This window comes from Dryobates pubescens, chromosome 17, assembly GCF_014839835.1.
Source record: "Dryobates pubescens isolate bDryPub1 chromosome 17, bDryPub1.pri, whole genome shotgun sequence".
Classification (NCBI taxonomy): domain Eukaryota; kingdom Metazoa; phylum Chordata; class Aves; order Piciformes; family Picidae; genus Dryobates; species Dryobates pubescens.
Genome location: NC_071628.1, coordinates 23,819,119 through 23,833,767, shown reverse-complemented (window position 1 = coordinate 23,833,767; position 14,649 = coordinate 23,819,119). Strand labels below are relative to the sequence as shown.

The 14,649-nt window shown below is 57.4% G+C and overlaps 1 protein-coding gene across 1 annotated transcript in view; it reads left to right on the top strand.

The window, feature by feature from the left end:
- The window catches only part of BBS4 (Bardet-Biedl syndrome 4), a 79,638-nt gene that overhangs the window by 20,351 nt on the left and 44,638 nt on the right, over positions 1-14,649 (top strand). Inside the window, exon 3 of the mRNA XM_054168835.1 lies at positions 14,357-14,436. Coding sequence (XP_054024810.1) covers positions 14,357-14,436 — 80 coding nt within the window. The remainder of the gene's footprint in view (positions 1-14,356; positions 14,437-14,649) is intronic.

The window sequence follows — 14,649 nt, the reverse complement described above, 5'->3', positions numbered from 1 at the left end:
GGCCCTTGCAGCACTGCGCATTTCCAAACCCCTGCTCCCGTTCCTGCAATCAACACAAATCCATCCTCTGAGCTGGCTTCAAAGCTGCCTTTGAACCGGGGGCGCGGGAAGCTGCCTGAGCCATCCAGATAAAACCCTACCCCCGTGAGTTAACTTAATGAATACTTTCAAGTGTGTCAGAGAGAAAAGGCCTTGGGGGAGATGTCAGGGCTGGGGGAGAGCAGGGGCAGTTCCTCTCTCTCCCAAGTCATTGCCCTTTGGCCCCCTGCAAGCCAAGGCCTTTGAGCCCCCTTGAACCTCCAGCCTTGAGGGGGGGAAGTGGTTCCTCCAGCAGGAGGGTTAGTTGGTCATTTGGTGACTGCGTTGCTGCTTTAGAGGGGAGAAAGTGATGTGCTCAGCTCTCAGCTGAGGGGGGTGGCTGTGCTCAGGAGCTGGCAGCACTCTGGTTTGCAGCAGTGAGGCTGGGAAAGCAAAAAGCAATTATATATTCTTTTTTGGGGGGAGGGGGGAGGGTAATTAGATGGGGTCTTAGACTGCAGAGATTCATGCAGTGGGTTGGGTGGAAGGGACCTCCAAGATCACCCAGTTCCAACCCCCTGCCATGGGCAGGGACACCTCCCACCAGCACAGGTTGCTCAAGGCCTCATCCAGCCTGGCCTTCAACACCTCCAGGGAGGAGGCAGCCACAGCCTCCCTGGGCAGCCTGTGCCAGAGTCTCCCCAGCCTCACTGGCAAGAATTTCTTCCTCATCCCCAGTCTCAGTCTCCTCTCTCCCAGCTCCAAGCCATTGCCCCTCAGCCTGGCACTCCCAGCCCTTGTCCAAAGTCCCTCCCCTGCTTTTCTGGAGCCCATCAGGTACTGGAAGCCTACTCTGAGGTCTCCCTGGAGCCTTCTCTTCTCCAGGCTGAACAGCCCCAGCTCTCAGCCTGTCCCCACAGGGGAGGCTCTGCAGCCCTCTGATCATCTTGGTGGCCTCCTCTGGACCCTCTCCAGCAGTTCCAGGGCCCTCTTGTGCTGGGGGCACCAGAACTGGAGGCAGTGCTGCAGGTGAGCTCTCAGCAGAGCATCTCATCCTCTTCTCCTCCAGACAGCAGCCCAGTGGTGCTGGCACAGCTCTGCCCACTTGTGTGGGCACTGAGCTGTGGGGCTGCAGGAGCAGAGAGTCCTTTGCAGGCACCATGTGCAAAGAGGACAATCTGTGCCCATGCTTCAGCCCGGTGCACACATCATGAGGGCCATGCAAGTGCCACCTCTTGTGGGGAGCCTTCATCATCTCAGTGTCCTGTGATAATTTGGTGATCAAGAGCTAGTCTGAGGCTGCTGTAGGATCAGGAGGAGGGTGAAGCACAGCAGCTCAGCTTTACAGGACCTGGCTGTCCCCTTGCCACTTACTGCCACCTCTAAACTGGCACATTTATCTTTGGAAGTTGCTCTGCAAGGCCTGGGAGGTGGCCAGGGGTCTTTTGTGTATTTCAGCATTCAGCCTTGGGTTTGTTGGCTTGCTGCCTCCAGATGGAATGGAATGGAATGGAGTGGAGTGGAATGGAATGGAGTGGAGTGGAATGGAATGGAATGGAGTGGAGTGGAATGGAATGGAATGGAATGGAATGGAGTGGAGTGGAATGGAATGGAATGGAATGGAATGGAATGGAATGGAATGGAATGGAATGGAATGGAGTGGAGTGGAGTGGAGTGGAATGGAATGGAATGGAATGCAATAGAATAGAATAGAATAGAATAGAATAGAATAGAATAGAATAGAATAGAATAGAATAGAATTCACCAAGTTGGAAAAGAACTTTGAGATCATCCAGTCCAACCTCTCCCCCAGCACCATCTGATCAACTCAGCCATGGCACCAAGTGCCTCAGCCAGGCTCTTCCTAAACACCTCCAGGCATGGGGACTCCACCACCTCCCTGGGCAGCACAGCCCAAGGGCCAATCTCTCTGTCTGGGAAGAATTTCTTCCTCACCTCCTGCCTAAACCTTCCCTGGCACAGCTTGAGACTGTGTCCTCTTGTTCTGGTGCTGGGTACCTGGGAGAAGAGCCCAAGCCCCAGCTGGCTCCAACCTCCCTGCAGGGAGTTGCAGAGAGCAAGAAGGTCTCCCCTGAGCCTCCTCTTCTGCAGGCTAAGCAAGCCCAGCTCCCTCAGCCTCTCCTGCCAGGGCTGTGCTCCAGACCCCTCCCCAGCCTCCTTGCCCTTCCCTGGACACCTTCAAGTCTCTCAATGGCCTTCTGAAACTGAGGAGCCCAGAGCTGGACACAGGGCTCCAGGGCTGGCCTAAGCAGTGCTGAGCCCAGGGCACAATGACCTCCCTGCTGCTGCTGGCCACACTGCCTGCTGCAGGCCAGGATGCCCTTGGCCTTCTTGGCCCCCTGGACACACTGCTGGCTCCTGTTCAGCTGCTGGCCACCACTCCCCCCAGCTCCCTCTCTGCCTGGCTGCTCTCAGCCACTCTGTCCCCAGCCTGCAGCACTGCCTGGGGTTGCTGTGGCCAAAGTGCAGCCCCTGGCACTTGGCTGTGTTCAATCTCCTGCCCTTGGCCTCTGCCCATCTGTGCAGCCTGGCAAGGTCCCTCTGCAGAGCTCTGCTACCCTCTGACAGCTCAACTCCTGCCCCCAGCTTGCTGTCCTCTGCACATCTCCTGCTGCTGGACTCCATCCCCTCCTCCAGGTAATCAATACAGATATTGAGCAGGCTGGGGCCCAGCACTGCTCCCTGGGGGACACCCCTAGAGATAACCTGGCCTCTCCTGTCCTGAATGCAAAACTCCTGCTGTGGAAGTAGTAAATTTGAATGTGGAAGAATTAATGCTCCTGAGTTGTGTCTCTGACATGGAACAGGTCTCAGCAGATCTGTGTCCAGTTCTGGTGCCCCCAGCACAAGGAGGGGAGGTTCTGCAGCCCTCTGACCATCTGCATGGCCTCCTTTGCACCCTCTCCAGCAGCTCCTGGTCCTTCTTGTGCTGGGGGCAGCAGAACTGGAGGCAGTGCTGCAGGTGGGGTCTCAGCAGAGTGAAGGAGAGAGGCACAATGCAGTTTTGGGGATGATCAATCCAGTGGCCTCTGCTCATGTCTCTAACTCCCCACTCTCAGGCCTGCAGTCTGGTATCTCACCTGCTGCTAACAGAGATTTCCCAGCAACCAGGCTGGCTCTGCTGCTGGGAACCTCACTGGGAGCTTTAGGGAAGTCCCACGAGGGTATTTGTTTACCAGTTCCCCCACTTAAGGTTAAACCAGAGCAGCACACATGGGAGAGCCCACCGTGAATACTGTGTCCAGTTCTAGTGGCTCCATCGTGAGGAGGGCATGGAACTGCTGGGGGGAGTCCAGAGGAGGCACCAGGATGGTCAGAGGAGCACCTCCCCCGTGGGCACAGGCTGAGGGAGCTGGGGCTGTTCAGCCTGGAGAAGGGAAGGCTCCAGGGAGACCTTAGAGCAGCCTTGCAGTACCTGAAGGGGCTCCAGGAGAGCTGGGGAGGGACTTTTGAGAAGGGCTGGAGTTAGCCTGCAGAAGAGGAGGCTCAGGGGAGACCTTCTTGCTCTCTGCAACTCCCTGCAGGGAGGTTGGAGCCAGCTGGGGGTTAGGCTCTTCTCCCAGGGAGGCAAGCAGCCCCAGAACAAGAGGACACAGTCTGCAGCTGTGCCAGGGGAGGTTTAGGCTGGAGGTGAGGAGAAAGTTCTTGCCAGCAAGAGGAATTGGCCCTTGGGCTGTGCTGCCCAGGGAGGTGGTGGAGTCCCCATGCCTGGAAGTGTTCAAGAAGGGATTGGATGTGGCTCTTGGAGCCATGGTTTAGTTGTCAGGGGGTGTTAGGTATTAGGTGATAGGTTGGACTGGATGAGCTCTGAGGTCTTTTCCAACCTGGCTGATCCTGGGATTCTCTGGTTCTCTGATTCTATGATAGGAGGAGGGACAATGGCTTTGAGCTGGGAGAGGGGAGTCTGAGCCTGGAGGTGAGGGTGGTGAGGCACTGGAACAGGTTGCCCAGGGATGCTGTGGATGTCCCCTAAGGAAGACCTTAGAGCTGCCATCCAGTGCCTGAAGGGATCCTGCTGGAAGGCTGGGGAGGGACTGTTCCTGAGGGTGTCTAGAGACAGGCCAAGGGGCAATGGTTTGAAGCTGAGGAAGGGCAGGGTTAGACTGGAGCTGAGGGAGAAGTTCTTCAGTACAGGGGTGGTGAGACTGGAGACTGCCCAGAGAGGCTGTGGGAAATTGCCTTTCCCCCCACCCCCCACCCCTGCCCCTTTCACCCTGCTCTACGAATCAGCTTCCAGACACAATTTTAAGCTCTTCCCTCCGGCCTTGGTCAATTCTCCTGCAGGGGGAGGTGCAGAGTCAGTAATGTTGGGTTGGTTATGTTTTTCCCCCTCCTTTCCATCGCTGTTGAAGCCTGCTGCTGGTTCCCAGCCTCCCTCCCCTTGTCCTGCAGCCATTACCCCGGGGTAGGAAGATCCCAGCTCGCTCTGGTGGCTTCCGTGCCAGCACCAGGGCCGGGGGTGAGCAGTTTGGTTCACCCCAGCCAAGTGGAAGCAGCAAGGGACCTGTGTGGGTTTATTGCTTGACTGAAAGGGATCCCAGCAGCGATTTGCAAAGGGGGAGCCCAGGGGGAGAGAGGGAGGGGGATTAAAGAGAGAGAGGGGGGAAAGGCAGCAGCAGAGAGCTCTCTGCTCTGCTTTACCTCGCTGTTGGCACAGGCTGCCCGCGGAGGTGCTTGAGTCACCGGCCCTGGAGGGATTTCAAAGGCTTCTGGATGTGGTGGGGTGGGCTTGGCAGCCTTGTGGGGTTAGTGGCTGGGCTTGAGCACAGAATGGAAGGGGCTGGAAGGGATCACTGAGTCCAACCCCCTGCCCAGAGCAGGGTCACCCAGGGCAGCTCACACAGGAACGCAGCCAGGTGGGGCTTGAAAGTCTCCGGAGCAGGAGACTCCACAACCTCCCTGGGCAGCCTGCTCCTGGCCCCCAACACCCTCACAGCAAAGAAGTTTCTCTTGGGTTCCACTTTGTGTCCATTGCTCCTTGTCCTGTCACAGGAGGCCATTGCAAAGAGCCTGTCCCCTTGACCCCCAGCCCTCAGATACTGATGGACATTGGTCAGATCCCCTCTCAGCCTTCTCTTCTCTGATAAACAGCCCCAGGGCTCTCAGCCTTTCCTTCACCTTCCTCATGACCTCCACTGGACACTCTCCAGGATTTTGCTGCCCCTCCTGAGCTGGGGAGCCCAGAACTGGATGCAATCCTCCAGATGTGCTCTCACCAGGGCAGAGGAAAGGGGGCAGAGAAACACCTCTGGCTAAGGGGGGGTCATAAGCACGCTCAGCACTCTATCAGAGGTGAAAGCCTTTGAGTGTCTGAGGGAGGAAGAGGAGTTTTTGTTTGGTTGGTTTTGGTTAGGCCACACCTGGAGTCCTGTGTCCAGCTCTGGGCTCCTCAGGTTAGGAAAGAGGTTGAGCTGCTGGAAGGTGTCCAGAGAAGGGCAAGGAGGCTGGGGAGGGGTCTGGAGCACAGCCCTGGCAGGAGAGGCTGAGGGAGCTGGGCTTGCTTAGCCTGCAGAAGAGGAGGCTCAGGGGAGACCTTCTTGCTCTCTGCAACTCCCTGCAGGGAGGTTGGAGCCAGCTGGGGGTTGGGCTCTGCTGCCAGGCAGGCAAGCAGCCCCAGAACAAGAGGACACAGTCTGCAGCTGTGCCAGGGGAGGTTTAGGCTGGAGGTGAGGAGAAAGTTCTTGCCAGCAAGAGGAATTGGCCCTTGGGCCACCAGGGAGGTGGTGGAGTCCCCATGCCTGGAGGTGTTTAAGATCCTGGCTGAGGCACTTGGTGCCATGGTTGAGTGGATCAGATGGTGCTGGGTGATAGCTTGGACTGGATGATCTCTGAGGTCTTTTCCAGCCTTCTTGAGTCTATGATTTCTCTGTTCACAAGCCTGGAGAGGGGTTTGTAGGATGCTCCTCTGCCTGTTACTCTGAAATCTAAACCCCTTGATATTAGAGCTTAAAAATACTGCCTGTGCCTTATTCCTGCCTCCTCTGGGCACAGACAGTTCCCTGGCAGCACTGCACTGGTTTGTGGCAGCTCTTGGGGGCCTCATGGTTGTGAGTTCTATTTGTTCAGGAGATGCTCAGTACCTCCCTGGCACCTCCCTGCAGATGGGAGCCTAATTCCTCACCATGTGAGGCTCAAGGCAAATAGGAGATGGTGCACAACTGCTTTCATCTTCCCCTTCCTCTCAGTGTTTATTTAATGTGGCTCTGAGGTCACTGAGCTTTGCTTTGGGCTGAAAACACAGCTGGCTGAAAACAGCCTACAGGAGAGCTGGGGAGGGGCTTTGGACGAGGGCTGGGGGTGCCAGGATGAGGCACACTGACTTTGAGCTGGGAGAGGGGAGATTGAGACTGGAGATGAGGAGGAAATTCTTTGCATTGAGGGTGAGGAGACTCTGGCACAGGCTGCCCAGGGAGGCTGTGGATGTCCCCTGTCTGGAGGTGTTCAAGGCTGAATGAGGCCTTGAGCAGCCTGGGCTGGGGGGAGGGGTCCCTGCCCATGGCAGGGGGGTTGGAGCTGGATGATCTTGAAGGTCCCTTCCAACCTAAACCACTCCCTGAGCCACTCTGTGCCTTCCCCAGGCACTGCAAGGGGCATCAATGTCACCCTGGCCATGCCCTCAGCAAATGTCTCCAGGAGGCTGAGCTGGGAACTGAGTGGCTGCTGGACCTGAGAGACTCTCCTGTGCTGGCTCTCAGATGTGAGGCTCTCCTGCAGTGACTTGTCTGTATGCTGCTGCCAGCTTGCTGTTAAGCTGATGGGAAGCATTACTTGAAAATGGGAAGTTAATCTCTGACCCAAAAGATCAATCCTGCTTCTGTGCCTCAGAGCAAGCCTTGCCTGCTGATGGGAGATGATAACCTCCTGCTTTAGCTGCAGCAAAGCTTCCCTCTGTGGCTTCATACAATCACAGACTGCACTGGGCTGGAAGGAGCCTTTAAAGATCATCTGATCCAACCCCCCTGCAGCCAGCAGGGACATCTACAGCCAGAGCAGGTTGCTCAGAGCCCCAAAACAACCTGACCTGCAGTGGTTGCAGGGATGAGGCTTCTCCCACCTCTCTGGACAGCATGGGCCAGGTCTCACCACCCTCAGAGCCAGACAGTTCTTCCTTCTGAATCTCCCTCTTTCAGTTCAAACCATCCCCCCTTGTCCTGTCCCATCAGGCCCTGCTCAAAAGCCTGTCCCCAGCTCTCTGATCCCCCTTGAAGCACTGAAAGGCCACCACAAGGTCTCCCTGGAGCCTTTTCTCCAGGCTGAACCACCCCAACTCTCAGCCTGGCCTCCCAGGCCAGCATTATGGCAGCCTCTGGCTCCACTCCAACAGGTCCCTGCATACAGAGAGGTTCATTTCTTCAGGGGAAGATGCACTCTAACCTCCTGCTCTTTGGTGCTGGGGAGGGACTTCTGAGGGTGTCAGGGAGGGATAGGCCTGGGGGGATGGAGCAAAACTGGAAGTGGGGAGATTGAGATTGGCTGTCAGGAAGAAGTTGTTCCCCAGGAGGGTGGTGAGAGCCTGGCACAGGCTGCCCAGGGAGGTGGTGGAAGCCTCATCCCTGGAAGTTTTGCAGTGCTACTCCTGCATCTCTTTTGGTGCCACCAAGCTTTTGCCCTACTTTATTGCACACTTCCAGCTGTGTGGGGCAGCAGGCAGCTGGAGGGAAGGGATCCATCCAGAGGGACCTGGACAGGCTGCAGAGCTGAGCCCAGGGCAACCTCAGGAGGTTCAACAAGGCCAAGGGCAAAGTCCTGCAGCTGGGTCAGGGCAATCCCAGGCACTGCTATAGGCTGGGCAGGGACTGGCTGGAGAGCAGCCCTGAAGGAAAGGCCTTAGGGTGCTGGGGGAGGAGAAGCTCAGCAGGAGCCAGCAGGGAGCACTTGCAGCCCAGAGAGCCAAGCAGAGCCTGGGCTGCAGCAAGAGAAGTGTGGCCAGCAGGGCAGGGAGGGGATTCTGCCCCTCTGCTCCACTCTGCTGAGACCACAGCTGGAGCTCTGGGGCCAGTTCTGGAGCCTCTGTGCCAGGAAGGCTCTGGAGGGGCTGGAAGGTGTCCAGAGCAGGGCCAGGAGGAGGAGCAGAGGGCTGGAGCTGCTCTGCTGTGAGCACAGCCTGAGGGAGTTGGAGCTGTGCAGGCTGGAGAGGAGAAGGCTCCCAGGAGACCTTCTGGTGGCCTTCCAGGATCTGCAGGGGGCTCCAAGCAAGCTGGGGAGGGGCTTCTGAGGGTGTCAGGGAGGGATAGGACTGGGGGGGATGGAACACAACTAGAAGTGGGGAGATTGAGCTTGGCTGTGAGGAAGAAGTTGTTCCCCAGGAGGGTGGTGAGAGCCTGGCACAGGCTGCCCAGGGAGGTGGTGGAAGCCTCCTGCCTGGAGGTGTTTGCAGCCAGGCTGGAGGTGGCTGTGAGCAACCTGCTGTGGTGTGAGGTGTCCCTGCCCATGGCAGGGGGTTGGGGCTGGCTGAGCCCTGAGCTCCCTTCCAGCCCTGACAAATCTATGATTACAAAATATTGCAAGGGAGCTTCTTGTTCACTAATTTGGAGCAGCCCTGAAGGCTGCTTTCCAGCCAGCAGTTTTTACTCAGAGCTGGGGAAGGGACAATTGAATCAGGATCTGAATGAGACTCTTTGTCTGGCCTTACCCCACCACGTGTGTGGTACCTGCCACAGTGGAGCCAGAAAGAGCAGAGTTTAATGCCTGCTCTGGAGAGTTGTCTGTCCTCTCCTTGTGCTGTGTCTTGTGTCTGGGTTAGGTCATTCTGGGTTTTGCTCTGCTGTCAGGTTCTTCTCTCTCTCTGCTTGAATCCTTTGCTTCTCTGCTCTTCCTTCAAGCTGCTTGCTCCTCCTGCTTAGAATAGAACAGAACAGAATTCACCAGGTTGGAAAAGACCTTGGAGATCATTGAGTCCAACCTCTCCCCAGCACCATCTGAGCAACTCAGCCATTGCACCAAGGGCCTCAGCCAGGCTCTGCCTAAACACCTCCAGGCATGGGGACTCCACCACCTCCCTGGGCAGCACAGCCCAAGGGCCAATCTCTCTGTGTAGAATTCTTCCTCCCCTCCAGCCTAAACCTCCCCTGGCACAGCTGCAGACTGTGTCCTCTTGTTCTGGGGCTGCTTGCCTGCCTGGCAGAAGAGCCCAAGCCCCAGCTGGCTCCAACCTCCCTGCAGGGAGTTGCAGAGAGCAAGAAGGTCTCCCCTGAGCCTCCTCTTCTGCAGGCTAAGCAAGCCCAGCTCCCTCAGCCTCTCCTGCCAGGGCTGTGCTCCAGACCCCTCCCCAGCCTCCTTGCCCTCTCTGCACTGTTCCAGCAAAGTCTGCAGCAGGCCAGGCTGCAAAGCTGGAGGTGCAGGGAGTGAAGTGAGGCTCAGGTTCTTCCCAGTGAGCTGGAGTGGAAGAAGAGCTGGGGTCTAATCTGTTGGCTTTCAGTTGGAGAATTCAGGTGTGTGCTTGAGCTCCTTCTCCACCTCAGAGAGCCACAGCTCTCTCCTGTGCTTTCCACAGGAAGGGCACTGGGGTGCTGCAGGCTGAGGACAGTTTGTAGGCTGGAGAAACTGAGGTGACAACCTGCCAGATGGCTGCAGGGGTGCTGAAAGCACAAACTTGTCAGGGCTGGAAGTGACCTCGAGGATCATCCAGTTCCAACCCCCCTGCCATGGGCAGGGACACCTCACACTACACTATCACTCCCTGACACCCTCAAAAGTCCCTCCTCAGCTTTCTTGGAGCCCCCTGCAGATCCTGGAAGGCCACCAGAAGGTCTCCTGGGAGCCTTCTCCTCTCCAGCCTGCACAGCCCCAACTCCCTCAGTCTGTGCTCACAGCAGAGCAGCTCCAGCCCTCTGCTCCTCCTCCTGGCCCTGCTCTGGACACCTTCCAGCACCTCCAGCATCTCGTGGCTGCCTCCTTCCTGGAGCTGTTGAAGGCCAGGCTGGATGAGGCCCTGAGCAGCCTGGGCTGGTGTGAGGTGTCCCTGCCCATGGCAGGGGGTTGGAACTGGGTGATCTTGAAGGTCCCTTCCAACCCAACCCATTGTGTTATTTTATGGTAGCAGCCTTCTGGGGCCTCTTTTCTCCCCTTCCTCTCTCCTTGCAGCAGTTTCACAACCCTTCTGTGAAACCCAACCCCCCCTGCTTGCTAACTCCCAGTTGCCCACTCTGGAGATGCCAAACACCAAATCATTTCCTAGGGAGGTTTGCACCAAGGGGAGCAGCTGATTTTTATCGTGGGTTTTGCTGTTTGGTTTGTCCCCAGCCCCTTGGGACAATCTCTGAGAGGATGACTGAAGGGAAGAGTGCTGCTGGTGCAGCACAGATCCAGAGCTGATGATCTCACTCTGATGCTGTCAGGGTTTCTGCTCCAGTGGCTTCCTTCAAGGAACATTGTCAGAAAGAAAAATCACCTTGCTGGGGTGAGGGCTGGGCAATCAATCAGTGGCCACTGGGGAAGGGGGGGGTCAGCTGGATTCCCCTTGGAATTCAATCAAGACACTCTGGAAAGAAGCTGGCTGCCTCTTGGCTCAGCTATTGAAGCACCTGTATGGTTCCTGCTCCCTGTTTTAATGAGAGCAGGCTTTTGTAACCCCACAGAAGAGAGGCCAAGGGAGAATGATGGGAGCTGGGAACTCTTCTTGCTGTAGATACCAAGGTTTTGGATAATTGTCTTCTCCTGGAGCAGCCCTGGAGCGGGTGGAGAGAGAACAACAGCATCTGTGTGCACTGCTGCCACGGTAGCAAGGGCTGTGCCGGGGGCCCTGCAGAGCCAGGCTGCTGTGTGAGGGCCCTGCACAAGCTGCCAAAGGGGACAGTGGCTTCACAGCTCCTCAGCACCACAGGAGGTTCAGAGGCATAGAATCACAGAATCTACCAGCTTGGAAAAGCCCTCAGAGCTCATCAAGTCCAAGCTGTCACCCAACACCTCCTGACAACCAAACCATGGCTCCAAGGGCCACATCCAATCCCCTCTTGAACACCTCCAGGGATGGGGACTCCACCACCTCCCTGGGCAGCACATCCCAAGGGCCAATTCCTCTTGCTGGCAAGAACTTTCTCCTCCCCTCCAGCCTAAACCTCCCCTGCCACAGCCTGAGACTGTGTCCTCTTGTTCTGGGGCTTGGTGCTTGGCAGAAGAGCCCAAGCCCCAGCTGGCTCCAAGCTCCCTGCAGGGAGTTGCAGAGAGCAAGAAGGTCTCCCCTGAGCCTCCTCTTCTGCAGGCTAAGCAAGCCCAGCTCCCTCAGCCTCTCCTGCCAGGGCTGTGCCCCAGACCCCTCCCCAGCCTCCTTGCCCGTCTCTGGACACACTTTGGGTCGTTCTGAGTGCTCTCAGCGCTGCCAGGCCTGGCAGTGGTGCTGTGCCTGAGCTGTGTGTGTGGCCAGGCAGAGGCAGGAGGAGAGCTCAGCCTCTCTCCATGCCGATCGCACGGCTCCGGGCTCCCAGCCTGACTCCCTCCTGCCAGCCGCAGCCTCCTGCGGCGGATGCTGACCTCTGGCACCGGCTGGCAGGGGCGGCTCTGAGCTGCTGCCCGTCCCGCCGCGGCCCGGCCCGCCGGGGCTGGCTGTGTGTGTCGGTGGGGCCGGGCCCCGCCTGCCGCCCGCCTCGGGCCCGGCGCTGGCTTCTCCGCTGGTGCCGCCGCTCTGACTTGCCGGCCCGGGGCTGGTTTTTCGTTGCCATGGTTACCCCTCGGCTGCCCAGCCCGGGCAGAGGCACTCGCTGCCTTTCCAGCCCTAATGAGATGCACAGCAGCCTGCTCAACTTTTCAACCCGAGGTGAATTCATCGCTAAGCAACATCCAGTCCTGATCTGCCGTCACCGCTGCTGCCAGCTCCTCGCCAGGCAAGGGCTGGCCCACCAAGTCTCTCTCCTCCACCGCACCAAATGTGTTTTCCTCAGCAGCAGCTCAGAGCTGTGGTGCTGCACAGCCCCTCTGCAGGCTCAAAGAGCTGAGCTGTGACCCCTTCAGTCATTTACACCCTCAGCCTGGTGACAGCTCTGAAACCTGCTGGTTGTGTGCATTGCCCAGTTCGCTCATCCGCTCACTGAGGTTCAGTTTAAAGGCCTTTGATTCTTCTGCCCCAGTGCCAAAGCATGAATCCAGCTCATTTCCCCCAGGCTGCCTCTTGGCTGTGTGAAAGAACCAATTCCACCAGACCAGCGTTGAAATGGCAGAACCCCAGCGTGCTGGGGGCTGGAAGCACCTCTGGAGCTCAGCCAGTCCAACCCCCTGCTAAAGCAGGGCACCCACAGCAGCCTGCCCAGCACCACAATGGCCAGGGGCGGTTGGAATCTCTCCAGAGGAGACTCCACAACCTCTCTGGGCAGCCTGCTCCAGGCCTCCAGCACCCTCACACCAAAGAAGTTTCTCCTCCTGTTCAGATGGAGCCTCCTGGGTTCCAGTGTTTGCCCTTTGTCCTGTTCCTGGGCACCGATGAGAGCCTGGCCCCAGCCTCTTGCCCCCCACCCTTCAGCTCCTGCTGAGCATTGCTCAGCTCCCCTCTGGGGCTGCTCTCCTCCAGGCTCTCAGCCCCAGGGCTCTCAGCCTTTGCTGCTCCCAGAGCTGCTCCAGGCCCCACAGCAGCTGTGTAAGCAGTTCCCTGTCTCTCTTGGACTGGGGAGCCCAGAACTGCACACAGTCCTCCAGCTGTGGCCTCCCTAGGGCAGGGTGGAGGGGTAGGAGGATCTCCCTTGGCCTGCTGGCCACACTCTTCCTCATACACCCCAGGACACCATTGACCTTCTTGGCCATGAGGGCACATTGCTGCCCTGTGGATAGTTTATTGTCCACCAGGACTCTTAAGGTCCTTCTCCATGGAGCTGCTTTCCAGCAGGTCCAGCCCTTTGTGGCCCTCCTCCACTTTTCTGCTGGAGTACTGAAGGAGTTGGTGAGCTCCATCCAGCAGAAGGAGTCTGTGCAGGTGTTTGGGGCTCAGTAAGATCTGCCTGGAGCTGCTTGCTGCAGTACCTGCACCAGAAGCAGCTGATGCCCCAAGGCTTTGGAGGTGGTGGTGTTTTGGTGCTGGTCACCTTGCAGCAGTGCTGTGGCACGTTATGATCAGGACAGTGCAGGAAGCAGCGGACTCAGATCTCTTCTTTCCCTCACTGGGTGATTCTGCAGTCCTCAGCTACTCCTCACTGTTGGTCTGGGCAGCCCCTCAAAGAAAGCCCCTGGAGAAGCTGACTGCTTGCCCCTGAGATGGCTTCAGTTCATTCTTCTTGAGTTAGTTCACCTGGAGTCCTGTGTCCAGCTCTGGGCTCCTCAGTTTAGGAAAGATGTTGAGCTGCTGGAAGGTGTCCAGAGAAGGGCAACAAAGCTGGGGAGGGGTCTGGAGCACAGCCCTGTGAGGAGAGGCTGAGGGAGCTGGGGTTGCTTAGCCTGCAGAAGAGGAGGCTCAGGGGAGACCTTCTTGCTCTCTAAAGGGAGGTTGTAGCCAGCTGGGGGTTGGTCTCTTCTGCCAGGCAGGCAAGCAGCCCCAGAACAAGAGGACACAGTCTGCAGCTGTGCCAGGGGAGGTTTAGGCTGGATGGTAGGATGAAGTTCTTCCCAGACAGAGAGATTGGCCCTTGGGCTGTGCTGCCCAGGGAGGTGGTGGAGTCCCCATGCCTGGAGGTGTTTAGGAAGAGCGTGGATGAGGTGCTTGGTGCCATGGCTGAGTTGATCAGATGGTGCTGGGTAATAGCTTGGACTTGATGATCTCAAAGTTCTTTTCCAACCTGGTTGATTCTATTCTATTCTATTCTATTCTATTCTATTCTATTCTATTCTATTCTATTCTATTCTATTCTATTCTATTCTATTCTATTCTATTCTATTCTATTCTATTCTATTCTATTCTATTCCATTCCATCCCATCCCATCCCATCCCATCCCATCCCATCCCATCCCATCCCATCCCATCCCATCCCATCCCATTGTCTGGGTGCTGTGCCTGGGGGGCACAGGTCCTCACCTGGCCACCCTTCTCTTCTCTCCAGGGCTGCCTTGGCAGCTGGCAGCATGGTGCAGGCCCAGGGAGGCTTTGATGTTGCCCTCTCCAAGTACAAGGCTGTGGCCGGCGCGGTGCCCAAGGCTTCTGAGGCAGAGGTTTTCTGCTGCTGCCTTGCAGCAGGCATTCTGTCCATCAGGGTGAGGAGTGAAACAAAAGCAGGCCCTGCTGCTAGCTCCACACTCCAGGCTTCCAGTAGCTGATGAGTTGCAGCAGGCAGCGCAGGCACGGTTCTTGAAGGAGCTGCGCTGAGCTTCCACGGCAGGTGGTGCAGAAGCCGCCTGGTGCTGTGCCCAGGCTCTCTGCTCCTCAGCCTGCTGTGCCATCTTCTGGTCTGCTTTCCTTTTCCAGCCCCAGACCTGCCCATCCTGGAGAGGAAGAACTGGCTGATCTACCTGCTCTATGTCCGCCAGGACTACGAGGAGTGCAAGGTGAGAGCTGCTGCGGGGGCTTGGCACTAGGAGGTCTCTGAGTGAGGTCAGGGGGTGGCAGCTTTCAGGCCAGCTCCCAAACCACCCTTCAGTCCTGGCTGCTTGTGCAATAAAGGACTAAGGGAAAATACCAAGAAGTAGCTGAAATGCCCTCAAGTCCTTGGCAGCCTTCAGGATCACAGAATCACTGCAGAGGTCCCAGATACACAACAC